Source organism: Gopherus flavomarginatus, chromosome 9, assembly GCF_025201925.1.
Source record: "Gopherus flavomarginatus isolate rGopFla2 chromosome 9, rGopFla2.mat.asm, whole genome shotgun sequence".
Classification (NCBI taxonomy): Eukaryota; Metazoa; Chordata; order Testudines; family Testudinidae; genus Gopherus; species Gopherus flavomarginatus.
The window spans coordinates 66,542,008-66,564,557 of NC_066625.1; the positions used below are offsets into that span (position 1 = coordinate 66,542,008).

The 22,550-nt window shown below is 41.5% G+C and overlaps 1 protein-coding gene across 11 annotated transcripts in view; it reads right to left on the bottom strand.

The window, feature by feature from the left end:
• TCF12 (transcription factor 12) overlaps positions 1-22,550 on the bottom strand; it is a 322,968-nt gene that overhangs the window by 154,006 nt on the left and 146,412 nt on the right. For 3 of the 11 annotated variants that reach the window (XM_050967941.1, XM_050967940.1, XM_050967943.1), the window contains exon 7: positions 5,486-5,553. The exons of the other annotated variants lie outside the window; for them this stretch is intronic. In XM_050967941.1, the coding sequence (XP_050823898.1) occupies positions 5,486-5,553 (68 nt within the window). The remainder of the gene's footprint in view (positions 1-5,485; positions 5,554-22,550) is intronic. 11 annotated transcript variants of the gene reach the window in all.

A 22,550-nucleotide genomic window follows, 5' to 3' on the forward strand; every position in this document is an offset into this window, starting at 1 on the left:
AGATGGCGAAAGTAGGCTTCCAGATCGCCACAGAACTGTATCATGTTGGTGGGTGTGGCAGGGCAGAAAGAGAGTCCCCGAGATAGGACAGACTCTTCTTCTGGGCTGAGTGTGTAGTTGGATAGATTGACGATATTGCTGGGTGGGTTAGGGGTACCACGGTTGTGGCCGCATGTGGCAGGTAGGAGTTTAGACAGCTTAAAGTCCTTTTTCCTTTGTAGAGAGGTGAAGTGAGTAATGTAGATCTCCTGTCTTATTCTAGTGAAGTCCGTTTGTATAGAAGTTTGGTTATTAATGAGAGTCTCCAGGTTGTAGAGCTCTTTTTTGATGTTTTCCTGTTTGCTGTATAGGACGCTGATCAGGTGGTTCCTCAGTTTTTTTGATAGAGTATGGCATAATCTCTCACTGTGGTCTGTGTAGTATGTAGATAGCAGTGGATTTTTTACCTTTAGTCCATTTGGTATGATGTCCATCCGTTTGCATTTGGAAAGGAAGATGATATCTGTCTGTATTTGTGCAAGTTTCTTCATGAGGTTGATGGATTTCCACTCCATACAGCTAAATGCAGTGCCTTGCATGACGTCAAGTATCAGAGGGGTAGCCGTGTTAGTCTGGATCTGTAAAAGCAGCAAAGAATCCTTGGCACCTTATAGACTAACAGACGTTTTGGAGCATGAGCTTTCGTGGGTGAATACCCACTTCTTCAGATGCATGTGGTGGAAATTTCCAGGGGCACGTATATATATGCTAGCAAGCAAGCTAGAGATAACGAGGTCAGTTCAATCAGGGAGGATGAAGCCCTGTTCTAGCAGTTGAGGTGTGAAAACCAAGAGAGGAGAAACTGGTTCTGTAGTTGGCAAGCCATTCACAGTCTTTGTTCAATCCTGAGCTGATGGTGTCAAATTTGCAGATGAACTGAAGCTCAGCAGTTTCTCTTTGAAGTCTGGTCCTGAAGTTTTTTTGCTGCAGGATAGCCACCTTAAGGTCTGCAATAGTGTGGCCAGGGAGGTTGAAGTGCTCTCCTACAGGTTTTTGTATATTGCCATTCCTAATGTCTGATTTGTGTCCATTTATCCTTTTCCGTAGAGACTGTCCAGTTTGGCCGATGTACATAGCAGAGGGGCATTGCTGGCATATGATGGCATATATTACATTGGTGGATGTGCAGGGTATACAAAAGGCAAAACGGGCTCCATGGTTGCCATGCTATGGCATATGCAAGGGCAATCCAGGGAAAAAGGGCGCGAAATGATTTTCTGCCGTTGCTTTCATGGAGGAAGGATTGAGTGATGACATTTACCCAGAACCACCCACGACACTGTTTCTGCATTGGGATCTCAACCCAGAATTCCAATGGGCGGGGGAGATTGCGGGAACTATGGGACAGCTACGGGATAGCTACCCACAGGGCAACGCTCCGGAAATCAACGCTAGCCTCAGTACATGGATGCATACCGCCGAATTAATGTGCTTAGTGTAGCCACGTGCACTCAACTTTATACAATCTGTTTTACAAAACCGGTTTATGTAAAATCGGAATAATCCCGTAATGTAGACATACCCTATGTTGTGCAGGGGTGTGGATTTTCCACACCTTTGAGTGACACAGTTATACTGACCTAACCCAGTCAGTGTAGACAGCGCTATGTCAGAAAGCTCACTTCATGGCCAAAATCGAAGCCATTTATCATTTATAGATAATAGTAGCTACATCTTCCCGCTTTCAAATAAATTTTGAAAGCTACTGCAGAATAATGCACATAACATTGCCACTTCAGTTCAAGTCAATGTCTTATTATTTACCTACCTCAAAGAAAGCAAATCCACAGAGAGAAACTGCATTAAACTACCTTACACTAGACTTTCTAAAATAGCCTCTCCGTGTGCTCACACTTGTTAGTCACTAAAGTGGAAACAGCGGTAAGAACTAAATAGAATAATGCGGAGTCATGCCTAATATGGTTAGTATTTGAAAAGTAAAACAATTAAGTGGCATGTCCTTTTTCAGTGGTAAGGTGATCTCCAAAGTTCAGTTACGGAAAGCTAAAACCTCATTGCTAAGAGCCGGAGAAAACATTAATCTGCCACCACAACAAAAATAATTCATCACTAAGGGAAGAACAACAATTCTACCTTGACACGTACAGAAAGCCAATCATTATAGTGTCTGGACACCACACAGCGTGCTAAGATCAGAATAACCTTTACATTTAAAAGTATATTCTTACCCTCCACAGGGGCTGATCACGGCTCCCACTAGCAGCGGTTTGCCGCTCCAGGCCAATGGGAGCTGTGGGAAGTGGCGTGGCTGTGGGATGTGCTGTCCGCCTCTTCCCGCAGCTCCCATTGGCCTGGAGCGGCAAACCGCAGCCAGTGGGAGCCGTGATCAGCCAAACCTGTGGATGCGACAGGTAAACAAACCGGCCCGACCTGCCAGAGGCTTTCCCTGAACAAGCGGCGGAACGGCTTTGCGAACCACTGGACTAGAGCTGAAGTTAATGGAACTTCAGTTTGACCGAGGAGTACAGAATTATGCTCATTTTTCAGTTATAGCAATTTGTGATCAAAATAAAAAAAGTTGTTGTGTAAAAATGTGTTTGACTTTGACTCTTTACCCATCCACCTTATGCTTAATTATATATTTCAACAATTACTGGACTAGGTAAGACTAGAACAAGCAGCAGAGAATCAATGTGTGCCTAACAAATGTTACATGCATTTCTCAAAAGTTAGTTGTGGCAAGTAAAAAAAAGTAGTAGGAGAAACATATGGTAAGTAAAACCTGCTCATAAATACATAAAAGGGTAATTCTCTTTCAATAAAAACATACACACAGTCCTACCAACACAGCACTAGCTGTCCTGATCAGATTCTGCCTTTGGGAGAATTAGAAGTGTAGAAAAAATTTCCATATTTTTTTTTTTAAGAACATTAAGTTCTTAGCCTCAGACTCCCCCTTTTTTTGGAAGGTGAGCACAGAATAGGAAGGGGATGGAACCCTAAGGATCCCCCCAACCATAGTCTCTCCCCACCCCACCCCACCCCACCCCCACAAGGTTAAATAAGAACATCACATTTGGAATCATCCTAATAATCCTAGCCAAAATCTTTTGATAGCCCTAGATGTTGGTGTGACAAGGTGGACAAGAATTAAAAGGAAGGTGCAAAACATGTTTTTCAGCCCCACACAAAAATGCTAAGACCAGCTCTGGTGCTACTTAATATGGAAGTATTTGTTATCAGAAGACAACTGCGTAGTGGGGTTGGTAATGTACCAGTCTGTTTTCTATAAAACAATTTAAGTTTCTTTTGTTTGTTTTTTTGCAAACAAACCAACCAACCAAAAACCCACAAGGGCCAAAAGTCTCAAGAAATTTTATAGAATATATGGATTTTAGAGTCTCTAACCCCACGGAGTTTTCAATCTAAAAAATAAAAGATGATATAAGAAAGATACAAGAAAAAAACAACAATGAGGAGGGGTGAAAGGAGAAAGGTTACAGTGAGACTGTCAACTCCGTGGGGTATCTGCCTCCTCTTCATGCTCACAGAGCAGTTTAGAAATAGTGGCAGTATCAGGTAGATTCTGGGATAGAGTGGAATGGATCATGGAAGTTTGATTCCTGAAACCACAATTCCTTCAGCTCCCAGGAGGCATCCCACAATCTTCCCTGAAAATTGCCTGTAGACAGTGCAACATACTCTGATATAGTGACCCAAAATATAATGCACTACAATCGATGCAGCTTGTGCCAGCGCAAGCAGCAGTGCCTACATGGCCAATCCATTTAGTTACATCAGTTTACCTATATCAGTGTATGCTGTCAAGCCTGTGTCTGTACTGCACCCATACAATGGATCACAACCCTGAATAAGAAACAAATAAATATGATTGCTTAATTAGTAATAATTCATGCAACATAAGGAAATGTTCAGTTGTGATTTGTGTGTGTGTGGGTGGTTCTAGGATGCTTTCAGCTATTGTTTAATTATATTGTTATGGGTTTGGGGGAAAGCTGGCAATTTGAAGCATAGCAGAGAAGGGGAATAGATTGTGTAAGTAAGAGAAGAGAAGCTCTACCCGCAAGGTGCTTCTAGGAATACCTTAGAGACACACACACACACACACGATCAAACCCTTAGGAAAGGTTTGGATTACAAATACTGGAAAGCTGAACTCCAGTTCTTGTGAAGATGAAAAGCTCAATATAATACGCTAAGTATTATTATTAGTCACACTTCAAATGCAGCATGGGGTACGAAAGAATTGATGGGTAACTGCAGACAAGATATCTCCCCTCAATCACAGCCAGATAACTAAGGAACAGCTAGTGACAGTCACAGCACAAGGGATGGGGAGTAATAGCTGGGCAAGCACTCTCAGCTAAGCCTCCAGGAAAACCTCATTAAATGTTCCATTTACCTATAACCCTTAAGGGAGAGGGAGAATCACAGGACACTTTGGCAGAGGTGTGGCTGGGCCATCTCCATTATCACCCAGCACTGCCCCTGCTCACAAGAGTCAGCTCCTCTGTAACCTTCTGGGGAAACAAGATGTGTCTGCCATGCCTATGCTGTTATAACTCCTATGTCCTGAGAGCCAAATCTGTAATGATCTGGTGCAGTAAATGATTACAGTACAGACAACTAACCCCTTTTCTTTTTCATTTTCCTTTTTTGGCTTTTAGATTCTGCTGAAAAAAATATGTGAAGAACACTGTTATCGTGACCCTTCTTTGTGTCAGGAAAAATAATGGGAAGGGGGGTGGGAAATTCCATCTCAGCACATGGGTACAGAAGTGGGAAGAGAGAGTCAACTGGAGGTGCTTAGAGTGAGGAAAAACCCATCCATCCCAAGTTAGCAAGTGCAGAAACCCATAGCTCCTTGCATTTGCTAAGTTAGCATTTGGCATAAGAAGATAGGAAACTTTTCAAAATCAAGATACATTCATTCTACGTCTTAGTACAAGCTGGGGAATACCTTCACAGATGAGTACCTGGAATGCTAGTATCCAAATATAAGGAAGGAACAGAACAAATTAAGTAACTGGGACAAGCTGATGGTTGGATTTTAATGATCTGCAAAGAGACGCGCAACTTCTAAATCATCATATAAATAACATCAGCTGAAATGTTTGGAGCCAACATCTGCATAAAGTGAATGTAACATTGTAGCACAACATTGCTTTTTGGAGACTGGTATCGTACAGAACCTTTTTCCTATACTATGTTAACAAACCTGACCAACCCTGGCTATTTGGTCTCTCGAGCATATTTCATATTGAACTAAAGTGTGGTCAATCAATTGACTATACAATTTGTTAACAGTACTTAGAACTTAATTTCTCCTCATCTTGGATATCTAAGATAAAGCAACAGGTTCTAAAAGCCTTTTACATTGGGGAAACATCTCCACTGCAATGTGACATGGGGCTTATCTACAACAGTAAAGGAAAAAAGGAAACCAGGGACATGAAAATCCTACAATGCGATTGCCTGCATGCCACATGGAACTGCTGAAGCATAACAGTCCACTGGTCCAGATAGGTGGATCTGAGGGACAGAAAAACAGGTTAAACTACCAAGTAAAAATCTATGAGAAAATTGTACTCAATAGATGTGAGGGCTAGATGCTTCTGTTGGCAGTTTCTGTGTAAATTAAGGTTAACATTATTTTTCACCTACCGATGGTTATGGCAATTAGTTAAGAGGATAATAAATTGACTAATGTAACAGAATTATTATACAGAAGCACAAAAATCAGGAAAAAATCATATAAAAATTGCCCATCAAGGCAATGGATGGAGGAGAGCAACTGAGAGTTCAATTTTAATGTAGCTGTTGCAATGGAAGCTGAACATCAAGAGAACCATTGTCACTGACACTTTAAAACACAGGTTAACAGAAATGAGAGTTAATCTGATCAGACAAAAAATTTTCCTAATGAATCACCGCCCTTCAGTTTGCTATTTTATTTAAGATTTACAAAGGTTTTTATTGGCATTTGCTGTATAGCTGTAGCAGGGGACCAAGCTGTGCCTGTGCCTAGAAAGAACACAATGGAGACAGGGAGAAGCAATAATCGGCAATGAAGCTTGCCTTCTTCATATTGCCAAAATGTGTCCTGTTCCAAGCAACACCATTTTCAATAAGTCAATTAAAACTGATTATTGTATTGAATACAAAATAAGACCTCTACACTCCAAAATTTGCTCTATGTAGATGACACAAAATGAGTCCAACACTTCTCTATACATTTCCAAGTATATATATTGAAACTACTACTGGTATATACATACACTTAAAATGTAAACATGTTTCACATAAAACATATAAATTTAAGGAAGTCATATGGGCTATTTTTCCTTCTGTAAATCATATTCTTTTTAGTATTCTATAACCCTACTAGAGTGACAATGATATAAATTAATAAAAATAATTATAGTGGTTTTACTCCAGTTGGGATTCTGAAACTATTTAAGGCTATTATCTTAAAAAAATATAATGGATATTAAACTACTCTTCATCTTTTGTGACACTCTGAGACACTATGGATATTTTTCTAAATTGAGAAATAATGCTGCAGTGATCCCCTTCCTGCCCACCAAAACAACTAAGCTTATAGATACTTCATTTTGAGGAGGACTGCAAAACTATATTCTACCATTTCTTTTTCAAAAGATGTAGCCCTAAAGATATAGTTGTAGTCTAATAGCCGAAGTGTTAAAAATATTGTGATAGAAATAGTTACTATCCATTATTTACTAATGTACATACAGGAGAATGCCAAACAGCGGTCAAACAAAGGTGCAAAATAATGTAGTTTATTTCTGCCTTAAGTGCCAAAAATTGAAAAATATGTCATCCATGCATAAAACCTCAGGAAATATAGTCAGCAGCCACAAAGGCAAGTCATCATGCTTTTTTATTTAAATATGCCCAACTGATCTAAAAATCAGACTAGTATTCTGAACAAAACAATGTAGCAATGCATCCTAAATTAAGCATTTACAGCTATTATAGAAACTGTTGATCTCAAAGTGCACTTGGAAAGATCAAAAGCAAGCATTTGCAATTGCAATACAAACTCAGATGTCTGTAAGTAACTGGCATGTGTGACTCATAGGCTTTACTGTTTGCTGTTTATAAAGCAATATTCAAAACATAATACAGACCACATTTATCTTAAACTTGAAAAAAGTCAGTTACAGGAGATGAAAACTAAAATACTGTTACATTGTAAGATATGTTACTAGATCTTATCACCACAGAATCCCTGGCTACAGAGGAAAATAATGTCTCACTTTGTGATTCTCTCATTTGAGGTTTTACATCTTGCCCCTCATTTTACTGAGCTATCATTTTCACTGACAATGTTAGTGCATCAGACATGCATCTTACGAAGTGGGCATTCACCCACGAAAGCTTATGCTCCAATACATTTGTTAGTCTTTAAGGTGCCACAGGATTCTTTGTTGCTTTTTACTAACAATGTTGACTTTCCCAGGCAGAAATGTAAAATGGTGCTGAAATCTCCTTTGTAAATTAAGTGCGATGTTAGTCGCTGACCCTATACTAATTTAAAATCTGGTAAGTAAATTGCACTTCTTATAAAAACTAACAAAAAGGTGTTATGTCCATGAATAAAATCTTCTCCAAAGCTTAAAAGCACAGAACCTGCAGGTAAGGACTGATAGAGGGTGAGATTCAGTAGCTGTCTTGGTTGATTTCCAAAGTCACAAGCATGCTAGTTGGCTGAATACACACATTTGTATTAAAAAAAACAAACAACACAACACTGCCCTCTAATAAGCATATGAACACCCACTGACTTTACTGGGAGTTGAAATTACCTTTCTGAGTACAGAATTTGATCCTATTTAAAACTATAAAAGGGAACACTTGTTTTACAGGACTTTTACAGATATATAAACCTTATAAATAAATGTAAGTGAGGAAATGCAACTATATATACACACACACAATAAAATTCTCACTTATGACTGAAATGAGTCAGGTACTAAAGTACTTATTGCTGACCCTTACAGTTCAGTATTGAGGTTCGGAATAGCATTAAAGAGTCACACATTACTCTTGAAGCTTGTGGTACATCCCCTTCTCAGCGTCCAATAAAATCAGAGAGAGAAGTATGGTACTAAGAGGTCTTATATTATTTATTTTGCAGTAGTTCCTACCAGCACCATTCATGTATCAGGGCCCCACTGTACAAATACATAACAGAAAAAGTCTCTACTCCAAAGAGTTTACAATCTAAGTACAGGATAAGAATTTCTGACCAACTATAGGGTAAAAAATTTGTGGCAGCCAACTGCAGGCTGCCACTAGTAGGATCCTAGGAGAAAGCTAGACTCTAAAGTAGTGCTCGCAAAGGCTGCTTAATTAAAGACCAGCTTTCAAGCCTGAATCATATCCCAACTCCAAAATTCAACAGTGGTCCTTCCTAATTCACACTCTTGCTTCCTTGCCAGATGCTAAGCAAAGATCCCAAAGTCAACTAACCACCACTGCTGCATTAACTTATATCTGGCCTCTATGTGACTGACAACACAATTAAATATACAATTAAAATTATTCACAACTGAAGGAAGAATGCCACATTCTCTAATCCAGGTGCCTCTTCAATTACTGTGAATATTTGATGTTCCTCACGCTCTAACATAGTGGGTATTTTAATGGACACCCAACTTGCACTTCGGCCACACCAGCAAGAAATCAATCAATGTACGATGGCTAGAGACTGCAGGGCCACTAGGAAGAGTCAACATTTATGTAATTACAGTACCAAGAAATAGCATTATTATAGAGATATAGACTACAGATATTTGTTTCTATCTCCCCAGTCCTTCAACCATTGTTTATCTTCTTAGATTGTAAGTTTTTTTGGAACAGGAACTGCGTTCCCCTTTGTGTTTGTAAGTTACCTTACCTGATAGGGCCTTGATCCTGACTAGTGTGTCTGGGTACTACAGCAAATAAACAAACAAATGAAAATGTTAAACTCTCTGAAATTAAAAATTGTGCATACAATTGCTGGCTTCGAGGCGTTCAGCTGCCTTCAAAAATAATTTTGTTCCATGCTCTTTTCCTGTCCCTTAGGGGGATTTTTTTTATTAATTTTCCTGAAGAACAAATAAAAAATACAAAACTGTACACAACTTACTGTTTGTGTATGTTACCAAATACAGAAAATTTCACAGGATATCCAATACAATTATACAACTCTAACTTGTCAAAGCTGCAAGACCACACAATTTAAAATCAGACAATACCACACAGTAGTAACATGTTAGGGTGAGGATAACAAAATATACAAATAGTCAAGAAAGAGAAAAAGCAACAAGATCAGGTGGAATATTATTTGAGCTCTCTCTGCCTTCTTTACCCAAAACATATCAAGTAAAGGGATCCAAATTTATCTGAATTCATATAATTGCTGTCTATGTCAATGAGATATTCTGTCTTTCGCTAAGTCACAGTTCCAAATACCACTGCCCTATTCTGACCATAAACCTACCTCTTCTTGCCCCTTTTTGAATACAATGTAACAATGAAGATAGCTACTGTTGAAACGAACTTCATTGTTCAGAACTGTGAGTCTGAGGAGTAGCCATCTATATCCTGTAATCCACAGAGTAAAAACTAGTTAGGATAGTGTCTTTATTAAGTATGATCTGCAAAAGTAAGATTAAAGTTCAGGTGATCATGAGCTGCAAAATTCAAAACCCAATTTTTCAACATCTGAATCTAAAGTTCTGACTTGTGCCCATCTCTACTCAAAATTCAGTTACCCAGACCAGTGTACAGGCTCCCCATCACTAACTGAGCCAGAGGAAGCTCTCTGAAAAGAAATGCTTAAAAAACAAACAAACAAACAAAAAACCTCCTGTCCAGCACCCCAAGCTAAATTCTTTTGGGCTTCCTGGTTCACAAACATATCCCAGGAGGCAGCATTTTAAGACACCAGATACTATGGGTGAAAAGGAGTCCTTTAGTATCAACATTGTCAAGGAAAAACGCACTGAATCTGGGATATTCTTGGAAAACCAGTAGATGCAAGGATGATTTTGAACAGGTTTGTTAACTGTACAGTCCCTCCAAACAAATAAAGAGGCAAGACTTGCTTGTGATAAATATAAAGGGGATTCTTTATTGAGGATAATAGACAGAGACTGGTCTCTGTAGTTCTCCACGGTTCCTAATCTAACTGAATAAAGTATCTTCCTATGCAGTTAAAGAAAGAACTACGGATTGTATTATATTAACTTCTTTCTATGATGAATGCTCCTCCCTCCACCCCACCATCAATTCATTGTTTTTCCTTTAACTCTGCACTTCACCTTCAAAGGTCACTACATCCCTTGAAGACATCAAGATCTGCAATCCCAAAACTCTTATCAGTTTTCTTGCCCTTCCAATCCTTAACATAGCAAAAAATATCAAAATATAACAAATTTCAATCAAATTCTAATATAAAATGTCAAAATTTCTGCCACTGCGGTTATTTAATAACTTGCCTTCACATAGAAAAAAATATTGTTTGGAGATGGGGGAGGAAGAAGAGGGATAAGAACAAAACCAGGAAAGAGTGACCTAAAAAGACGGTTACTCACCTTTGTAACTGTTGTTCTTCAAGATGTGTTGCTCACATCCATTCCAATTAGGTGTGCACAATCATCGGAAGATTTTTACCCTAGCAACACTTGGTTCAGGGGCTGAGGCACCCCCTGGTGTGGCGCCTTTACGGCACCAAATATATAGGCCAGCCAACCCAGCACCCTCTCAGTTCCTTCTTGCCAACTGCTCTGACAGAGAGGAAGGAGGGCGGGTTTGGAATGGATATGAGCAACACATCTCGAAGAACAACAGATACAAAGGTGAGTAACTGTCTTTTCTTCTCCGAGTGCTTGCTCATATCGATTCCAATTATGTGACTCCCAAGCCTTGCCTCGGCGGTGGGATCCGAGTGAGATGTCGCAGACTGCAGAATAGCTGAGCCAAATGCCGCATCACCCCTTGACTGCTGGACGATTGCACAGTGAGAAGCAAAGGTATGTACCAATGACCAAGTTGCTGCCCTACAGATCTCCTGTATGGGTACATGAGCCAGGTATGCGGAGGACAAACCTTGAGCCCGAGTGGAGTAAGTGGTAAGGTGCGTAGTTGGGACACCAGCCAAGTCATAGCACGCACGGATGCATGATTTGATCCAGGATGACATGCACTGGGTGGAGACTGGAAGGCCCTTCATCCAGTCTGCCATAGCTACGAACATCTGGGCTGTCCTCCTAAAAGGTTTCGTTCATTCGATGTAAAAGGCGAGGGCCCTGCGAACGTCCAGGGAGTGCAGCTGTTGCTCTCGTCAAGAAGCATATGGCTTCGGATAGAAGACCGGAAGGAATAAGTCTTGGTTGACATGGAAGGCAGACACCACCTTAGGAAACAAGGCAGGGTGTGGTCGCAGCTGTACCTGGTCCTTATGGAATACCGTATACGGTGGGTCCAACGTGAGGGCTCTAAGCTCCCACACGTCTCGCCAACGTGATAGCTACGAGGAAAGCTGTCTTCCAGGAAACGTACAGGAGCGAGCAGGTGGCCATTGGCTCTAACGAGGCACCCATGAGTCTGGATAGGACCAAGTTGAGATCCCACATAGGGGCTGGATGCCGAATTTGCAGATACAGACTTTCTAGTCCCTCGAGGAACCTGCTGACCACGGGATTGAAAAAAAGACAGAGCACCCATTTTCGCTCAAGTGGAAGGCCGAAATCGCTGCTAGGTGTACTCTGATGGATGAAACTGACAGGCCCTGCTGTTTCAAGGACAAGAGGTAGTCTAAGATGGTAGGTACCGGCACCTCCATGGGGGCAGTATTGCTCAGAACTCACCAGCAGGAAAAATGCTTCCACTTGGCCAAACATGTGGACCTAGTAGAGGGCTTTCTGCTACCCAAAAATACCTGCTGCACCGAGCAGGAGCAATGCAGCTCAGATTGAGTTAGCCATGCAGCATTCATGCTGTGACGTGGAGGGATTGTAAGTCTGGATAACAGTCATCTGTGCTCCTGAGTGATCAGGTCCGGCCACAATAGAAGTGGGATTGGAGTGGTCACCAACAGATCGAGGAGAGTGGTATACCAATGCTGCCTGGGCACGTTGGTGAGATCAGAATTAAGCGGGGCCTGTCTCTGTGCAACTTGAGAAGGACCCTGTGAACTAACAGGAATGGAGGAAAGGCGTAATACAGGTGGTCTTTCCACAGTATCAGGAAGGCATCCGATAGGGAACCTGGGGAGCATCCCTGGACAGAGCACAACACCTGGCACTTCCGATTCTCGTGAGAGGCGAATAGGTCTACCTGGGGAAACCCCCACTTCTGGAAAACAGAGTGGATGACGTCCGGGCGAATCGACCACTCGTGAGCCTGGAAAGACCTGCTGAGGCGATCCGCCAAGGTGTTCTGGACTCATTGGAGAAATGACACCACTAGGTCGATCGAGTGGGCTATGCAGAACTCCCACAGGTGAATGGCTTCCTGACAGAGGGGGGATGATCGCACTCCCCCTTGTTTGTTGATATAAAACATGGCTGTTGTGTTGTCTGTAAGAACTGCAACACAACGGCCCTGAAGGTGCTTGCGGAACACTTGGCACTCCAGGCGCACCGCTCTCAGCTCCTGTATGTTAATGTGTAGGGATATCTCTTGTGCAGACCAAAGGCCCTGTGTGCAAAGGTCCCCAACCCAAAGATGACAAAGTTCCTCCTCTACCTTGGTGGGTCCTTCACTTATTGACGGATTTGCTCACCTCAGAGATCTTCCCCTCTGGTGGAACCCACAGTCTGGGTCAACTCCTGTGTGTGATCAGGAGTTGGGAGGTTTGAGGGGAACCCGGGCCCGCCCTCTACTCCGGGTTCCAGCCCAGGGCCCTGTGGATTGCAGCTGTCTATAGTGCCTCCTGTAACAGCTGCATGACAGCTACAACTCCCTGGGCTACTTCCCCATGGCCTTCTCTCACACCTTCTTTATCCTCACCACAGGACCTTCCTCCTGGTGTCTGATAACGCTTGTACTCCTCAGTTCTCCAGCACCACACCCTCTCACTTTCAGCTCCTTGCGCCTCTTGCTCCCAGCTCCTCACATGTGCCCCAGAAACTGAAGTGAGCTGCCTTTTAAACCCAGGTATCCTGATTAGCTTGTCTTAATTGATTCTTGCAGTTTCTTGATTGGCTGCAGGTGTTCTAATCAGCCTATCTGCTTTAATTGTTTCCAGAAAGTTCCTGATTGTTCTGGAACCTTCCCTGTTACATTACCCAGGAAAAGGGGACCTACTTAACCTGGGGCTAATATATGGGCCATCTATCACTCTCTTGTAGCCATGTGGCCTGACCTTGTCACATATTCCCCTCCCCCCCTTGCTCAACACCACACAGTTGGGCAACTTGGGATGTCAGGCAGTGTATCCATGACAAGCCATCTGCATTGCCATGGTGGCATCCAGCCTGGTGTTGTATGGTGAATTGGAAAGGTTGTAGGGACAGGAACCATCTGGTCACCCTTGTTCTTCTCTTTATTTCGCTGTATCCACCGGAGGGGTGCATGGCCACTCACAAGGGTAAACCGTCATCCCAGAAAGTAATAACGTAGTGTTTCCATTGCCTATTTCACAGCAAGGCACTCTCTCTCAACCACGGCATACTTCTGCTCTCTCGAGAGGAGTTTCCTACTGAGGTAGAGGATTGGGTGTTCTCCATCTCTGACCATCTGCGATAGGACAGCTCCCAATCCTACTTCACATGCATCTGTTTGTAAAATGAATTCTTTGTTGAAGTCTGGGGCTATAAGCACAGGGTTACTGCAGAGGGCTGTCCGTAGACCCATGAATGCTTTCTCTGTGGCACCTGTCCACTTCACCATGGCTTTTATCAGGTCTGTCAGGAGACTCGCTCTGGTAGCGAAATGGGGAATAAATTGTTGGAAGTACACCACCACACCCAGAAATGCCCGGACTTGCTTTTTCTGATTCAGCCAGGGCCAATTTTGGATAGCCTCTAGTTTGTTTAGTTGGGGCTTGACCATGCCCCTTCCTACAATGAAGCCAAAGTATTTAGCCTCAGCTAGCCCTATAGCACACTTGGCTGGGTTGGCTATGAGGCCAGCCCATCTTAGTGTATCCAGAACTGCTTCCACCTTTTCCAAGTGGGTTTCCCAGTCAGGGGTGTGAATACCTTGCAAATGCAGCACTTATCAGACTGATGGGATTCCCCCAGGCACTTCAAACAGGAGTTGTGGGGGTCTCCCACAGACATCGGCTTAAGGCACGCCAAGCATGGTTTGAACCCCGGAGACCTAGGTATCAGCCCGGGTACCGGGAGGGAAGGGGAGAAGCCCCTTACCCCCAACTACTATTTACACTAAAAAACAATTACTATTAACTACTACTAAAGAACTAACAACAACTGCTTTAAAAACTATTTACAACTATAAACGAGTGCTACACTATAAGCTAGGGAAGTGGAGTTCAGTTAAGCCGCGCTCCACAATTTCAGTGACCATCATGAGTGGTAAGAAAGAACTGAGAGGGCAGTGGGTTGGGTGGGCTATATATCCGGCACCGTAAAGGCGCCACTCCAGGGGGCGCCTCAGCCAACCCACTGAGTGTTGCTAGGGTAAAAATCTTCCGACGATCGTGCACGTGGCATGCGCACACCCAATTGGAATCGATATGAGCAACACATCTCGAAGAAGTATCTTTTCGGAACAGCTTCTCAGAGGTCTTCTCTATTATTTAAAAAGGGAACAGGGCTCCTGTTTTTCAAGACAAAGTGGTACGCTCTCTGGATTTTATAATTAAAATAAAACCAAAAAATCTTGTTAAAGTATCTTAGGCCTCATGCCTGATGCATGAATATCGGAAAGTGACATGACTGAAGAGGAGCTCACACTGTAAAAGTCACAATACTGTTATCCTTAACGAACATACGGAGAGATCCTTGTTTATTGTTATGCGAGTTTAACTGAATGGAGTAAAATGAAAGGCTAGAGAAACTTAATATTTGTGTTATACTTCTATGAGTTAGAGATTATTTAAAATGTGGAATGTTGAGCATCTTAATACAAATCTTTCCTGCTATGTGGATCACTGACCTCTGACCCCATTACCTTTCAATACAGTCAATTACAGCATTAATCAGGCATTAAAAATTATGATGCTTTAGTTTTAAAAATACATGCTTATGCATAAAACAGTCTCAACATTTTAATATTTTTCTTTTGATAATTATTAATTTCCCACAAGCATTAAACCACAGCATTAAACAAACTGGAAGTATTTTTATATAGCATGATCGCTGTATATGCTACTGTGCGACAATTCACTCTGAGAAGCTTATAATTCTGAAGGGTCAATCCTACAGTCTTCATTCGTGCAAATAGACCCACTGCAGAGTCTCTAAAAGACATAAGAGGAGATGACAGTGGACCACTGGAAGAGATGTTTGGATTTTTTTTATTTTTATTTTTTTTAAATTGACATCATTTATTTCAGACTTCCACAACTGGCCAGCATGTGTTTTATTCCCTTACGGGAGGAATCTGTATGCCCAGTTTTACACAATGTATGTCCAATTTCAGCCTGCAGCAAATGTTTATGGCTCACTTAAACTGAGTCTATAAATGAAGTGCTGAAAACCCTAATCATATTAATACAAATTGTTACTATACTCTTCCATGAGGCATAAACAGCATTCCCTTGGCAAAACAAAAATATTACAAGATTTTAGTTTCAGTTCTTATATCATCATACATTAACAAATGGCAAAAGGTGGCACTAGTAAAATATCTAATTGCTTTTCTACATTGGAAGCCAGTGCACAGCAAGAGAGGATGTAAATTTACAGTGCAATAGCCTCTCTGCACTAAGTCCCTGTGTGGACATTCTTACTGAGCGCTAAAAGAACCCTCAGGCAGTTTAGCTTAGAATACTTTGACATGTAGTAGGATTAAGCACACAAAGGAACTCTTAGTGTGCACTCTCCACACAGGGAGTTAGTGCAGAATAGCTAGTGCACTGTAAATTCACACCCTAACTTACATGTAAACTTAGTGCGCAGAACCACAAGCCTGTAGGCTAAAACATTTAAAATATTAGACAGTTGGAATTTGACAGGCTGCAATAACATGTATAGAAAATGAAAAAAAAATGAATGAAATAAAGACTGAAAAGTAAATGAATTTTATGCACCTGTGATGAAAGCCAAAACATCTTTATTGAAAAAACAAAGCTAAGATATAAAAAAGAATTATGAAATTATCTTTGAATCACTAGTAAGCTTTACATATTTTTCTGTCTGGAAGGATAATAGTTGTTATTATGTAGATCTCTAAGCAACTGCCTCATGGGGTAGTTACATCATCAGTATCAATCAAAAAAAATTATCCTTTCCTCCCTTCTCACTAGAAAGGAGCACGGCGCCTTCAGACAGACTGAAATTTAAAATACTACAGCTTCACCCAGCTGATCCCATGCACTGGAACACATCTACAAGTGCCCAGGGATGGCCGGAGTCACAGGAGAGAAATATACCCTTTCGGCATTTCATGCACTGATGAGCCTCATAACAGATAAAAATACCCTATAGCCAGTTAAACTGACATGTTGTAATAAAGAGGAAATACAAGATTTAAAAATTTCATCCAAGTACTATTTATTCCCCCTTTTAGGGTTGATGGAGTTTTATGTTACTACTGACACACAATTAACCTGGAGCAGATCAGACTACATTAACCTTAATTAGAACCAAAACGAAAATGGATCTTTTTAATCCAAACTAGACTTATCAGAATTATTATCCTCCTCACGTTATTTTTTATATAAAGCTGTACACACTTACATTCCTAGATTGGCAATTCAAAATATTTAGTATAAGAGGCTCCAACATTATTAACAAAGCTTCCTATACAAATTCTTTTATCTAATTAATATACCATAAAATCAATGACACATTCCATCATCATCACCTCACTCAGACTGCCAGTGTTCAGAATTCCACAATGGACTGGAACAACTCTAATCTTCCTAGGAGAGAGGTTTTTAAAAGGCTGTGGAAGTACTGAGGCGTCATGATGACTGATGAGGAGATCCCATAAGCTCTTTTTGCCCTCGTGCAACATTTCACCATACAGTTTGCTTGGGGATTTATTTTGAAATGGAGACTTATGATTCACTTCCATGCTCCCATTAAAACATTTTAGTTGGCACAAATATTGACTTCCATGGGACAAGTGAGAAAGTAGTTCCAGGATCAGGCTCTTATGCCATTTTATAAAACTGGGCTACAATCATAGGCGTGCGCACAGGATGTGCCGGGTGTGCCCAGGCACACCCTAATGCCCGCAGGCCAGATCCAGCCCCCCATGGCTTTGGATCCGGCCTGTGGGATTTGCCCCCCATGGTGCCGCAAGCCCCACGCCACTCTCAGAAGCGGCCGGCATGGCACCACGTCCCTGGGGCCCCAGGGACAGGGGGCTCCGTGCATTGCTCCAGACACCACCCCCTGCAGCTCCCATTGGCCGGGAATGGGGAACCATGGCCAATGGGAGCTTTGGGGGAGGTACCTGGAGGCGTGGCAAGGGCAGCACGCGGAGTCCTGTGCCCCATCCCCCTGCCAGGGGCCACGCAGGGACATGGTGAGCAGTGCAGCGTGGGGCCAGGGCAGGCAGGCAGGCAGCGCGCCTGTCCCTGGCAGGCAGGCCGGAGCCCGAACCTCTCCTGCACCCCACCCCCCAACTCCCTGTCCTGAGCCCCCTGCCTGTACCCTTCCTGCACCCCAACTCCCTGCCCTAAGCCCCCTGCCTGCACCCCACACCCTTCCTGCACCCCAACTCCCTGCCCTGAGCCCCCTGCTGCATCCTGCACCCCAACTCTCTGCCCTGAGCCCCCTGCTGTACCCCACACCCTGCACCCCTCCTGTACCCCAATCCCCTGCCTGCACCTTGCACCCCAACACTCTGCCGAGCCCCCTGCTGCACCCCACGCTCCTCCTGCACCCACATCCCCTTCCCTGAGCCCCCACCTGCACTCCACATCCCTCCTCTGCCCCAATCCCTTGCCCTGAGCCCCTTCCTGCACAATGCACCCCCTCCCATACCCCAATCTTTATGATGTTCACCTTTAAAAAAATAAATAAAATGCCTCAGGTGCATACCCTAATGAAATCTGCTGCGCACACCTATGGCTACAATGCAAGGGAATCATCATATTTTGTGAAGTCAGAGACTGCTCAGCTTTACTTTTCACAGTCCTCAGATCTACAGCATTTGAACAAAAAAACTTCAAGGTGTACTCCCAACATTAATATATAGATTGTAAGTAACAAATAAACCTTAATATACTTGTACTATGCCAAGCAGAGTCATAAAGAATAATTATATTAAAACATTCCAAGCCCATTCAGAACATCTGAATATTCAGTGGGGAACAAAAAACAAACCAACCAACCCTATTCAGCACCTAGAGTTAAGATGGGTGAGGAAATATCTTTTGATGGTGAGAGACACAAGTTTTCAAGCTTGGACAGAGCCCTTCTTCAGGTCACCAACAGAGGTTGGTCCAATAAAAGATACCTCTTCACCCACCTTGCCTCTCTACTTTCCTGCTGGAACCAACACAGCTACAACAAATGCATATTCAGCACCTACTCACTCTCCCACCTCTTTAAAATGTAAATGCAGTGCCCTTAAACTGCTGAAGGGCAGCAAGCTAGCTTAGTGTAAAGACTGCTATGAGCAGCTGTACCACAGACAAATATCAGTATGACAAACATCTGTGACCTGTAAGTTCTACCTAACAGATTCCACACCTGATCACCACCTGATGACAATCACTGATACAGTACTTCCATTGCCACAGCTGCTAACTAAGAGGAGGCAAAAAATCTCAAAAGGGGGAGTAGGAGGATGGGCATCTGCTACAAATGACAATACCAGAGGATTGAGTAGAGAATATAAATTCTATACTATATTTGTAGAAAGCCACCAGGTACTACTGTATTCAAAAAGAGACCAGAAAATATATTCGATTGAAGTATTACTGTAACTAGAAGGGAAAACTAAGCTTAATGCATGCTTTTGTGTACAAAAACCCAAGGGTAAAAATGCCCTGCACTTAGCACTGTCACTAAATGACTGTGTAATTTAATTTCCCTGGAACCCATTAGCTTTCATGAAAGGAAAATGAAAAACAGATGAGAGTAATTCTTTGGTGTGAGCAGAATTCATTTAATATAATACCTGGGAAGAAATCTAACTATATCAACAGATATGGTATATCAGATCAGCTCTCAAATCCTTCAGACTGCACACAGACTGCTTTGATTTAGCAATAAATAGGACGGTCGAATCTGAAGTCTCCTCAATTACGAATCATTATAATCTTCTTCTTAAAAACTATTTTTTAAAGATCTAGAAAACCTTGGAATTTTTTGTTTATTTAAGATATTCCCAAACATTTTAAAAATTGGAAATTTAAAAAAAAAAAGCCACAATTGTTTAAACAAAAAGTCTTTAGATTAGGTTCCAAAAACAAGTAAAATGTAAAATTACCTGGAAACCAACAAACAACTTCATTTCATTTTAGCCTGAAACAGCTTAGAATTCAATTCCTTTTCTATTGTGAACAGCAAGATACCTCAAAAATGAAATTAGGAATTGACTATTTTTTGTTACTCTATAGAATCATTAAACAAGCAATAAAACACAATGGTGCATATAAAGTCACTATACCATAGGAAAACAAACATTTTTCAAGAAAAACAGGTTTTAGCCAAAATAATGTTTCAATCTCAAACATAACTTTGAACACAAAGACTAGTACCTTTTTAAAACATGGAATCATGACTAAAAATAGCTCAGTATGGATTAAAATTACAAAAAATGTTGGCAATGTTTATTTTAGATTTGGAGAAGGATGCATCAGTACCCAAGTGTCAGTGAGAGATTATAAATTTGACAAACCAATTTCTTAGTTTCATAAAAATCTGGGGCACGGTAAAGCCTAAAATGCTTTCCTAGAATCAAGATGCAGAGGTCAACAATAATGGAAATAAACAGGTTTCTACTTAAAAACCATTCCATAGTTAGGGCAGTTTACTTTTCACATAAGAACAGCCAGTGCAGATCAGACCAGTAAATTGTCTCTGACATTGATTAATGCCAGCTGCGTAAAAATAAGGTGCTAGAAACCCTGTAGTTAGGGAATAACCTGTCAATAGAGGAAGGTTCCCCCTAACCTGATAGACTAGTAGTTGGCTTGCGCCATAAAGCATGAGGGCATACTCTCTCTTTTTTTTTTTTAATTATTATAATCATCTACTATAAATGTAGATGCTATTTTGAAGTCTGCCAATCTCTTGGCCTTCATAATATCAGGAGAAAATACGTTCCATAAGTTAATTATACATTGCGTTAAATTACCTACTACAGTTTTAAATTTGCTGCCCTTCAATTTTACTGACTATTTCCTTATTCTTGTAAGTTAAGAAAGGGTGGAATAGGATAGGGAGTACAATCCGTTTACATAAATGGCATTATAAATATTTTCAGGGTTTTTTCTTCATCCCAATATTTTCTGTCCAATCCCCCCTTTTATTTGTTTGGTCACTGTGCATTGATGAGAAGTTTTCAAGTTGTTGCCTGCAAGGATACCTAGGTCTCTTTTCTGAGTTGATATAGCTAACCCATAACCCAGTAACATCAGTGTAGACTTCAAATTAATCTTTCTAATGTGCATTACGTTATTGAATGTCACATATCATGTTGTCCATTTAATATGGCTTTATTAGGTTAATCAAAACTAGAGATGACAGTGAGGAACTTCAGAAGAATCTAAATCATTTTGGGACATCTCCAAATTTTGTCACCTAATTATTCACCCCTTTTTCAAATCCCTATAGCACAGTCTTGGAGTCTTGGGGCACCACACTTAACATTCTGTCATCTTGAGAATTGCCTATTTTCTACTCCTCTCGTTCTGTCTCCACACAATTTCTAATCCATGGTTGAACTCCATTTCTCTCCACAGAACCATTTAATTTCTCTTTTAGCCTCTAGTGAGGGACTTTGCTAACGGCTTTTTTAAAGTCCTAAGTTATATTCATCTTCACCCACTATTTTGTCAACCTTCTCCAGATTGGAGAGGCGCTATTTTTCTGAGAAAAAACCCTGCTGGTTTGTTCCCAACATTAATGCTCATCTAGATGTCTTATTTTAAAATAGATATATAAATACCAGTTAAAAAAGTTAACCATTTATAAGATTAAAATTATGTCATTAATTGGTTAACCGATTAAAGGGAGATGGGCTGCAGCCGCTCCGGCCGGCCAGCCCTAGGGCTGGAGGTTAACTGGTAAGACTAATAATGTTTTTGCTGGAGTGCTACCAAAGAAGAAAAGGTTAGAGATATTTTAACTACTTGCCATATTTGGTTCCAAATCACCCCGAAGCACCTTTTTGAAACACATATTACTCTTCCTAGGCTGCTGAAGCGCTTAAATCTTTGTAAGCCAAAGCACAGATTTACAATAAAAATTAGGTATACTAATTTCACAGATTTGAAAGAATACATTGGCAGCAGAAGCATAAAGCAATCAAGAAAGGTGCCAGCACTGCCATGCATATAAACCTGTATAGAATGAGGCAATCAGAAGTCCATTAAGATAGCTAAATGCCTTCTAAAAAAATTCAGAATAAATCCAAAATCCACTGTCTGCTGATCACCCATTTAAATTTGTGACATAGTGCCATCTGTAGATACATTGACTGCACCTTCTAAAACTTCCTGGTAATTGGCTTCACTAAGGGTACGTCTACAGTACAAAATTAATTCGAATTTATTCTCTTCGAATTTTCTGAAGCGATTTTATACATTTGGTGTTGTGTGTCCCCACTAAAGCACGTGAATTCGGCAGAGTGCGCCCATAGTACCAAGGTTAGCATCGACTGTTGGAGCGGTGCAATGTGGGAAGCAATCCCGCAGTCCCTGCCGCCCACTGGAATTGTGAGTTAAGCTCCCAGTGCATGATGGAGCAAAAACATTCTTGTGGGTGTTTCTAGATGTGTGCTCTCACTCGTTCCTCCCTCCGTGAAAGCTATGGTAAATGCTATACTGCCAGCAGATGGTGCACCGCCTGCCTCCTGGTACTATGAATCCACCTCACAATGTCCTCTCGTCTTTCTATCTATCTACTCTTTTATCTAACCATTTCCCACCTTTTTTCGGCTACTGTGAATCGTGCAGCACAGCTTCTGCCGCAAACTCTGCTCTCCCGCTCTTGCATCGCAAGCTGCAGAAGGCAACAATTCCCTGCCGTTTTTTGGCCATCATGAACTGAGCCACACAGACATAGAAGGGGGTGGACCTTCGTGCATGCTGTTAAAATTCACATGTTGGTGCAAGCAGACGTCAGTTTAACAAGGCTCTCTCTCACATAACTGGGAAAAGAACAAACTTTCTTGTGAATATTTTTCTAGAATGTAAA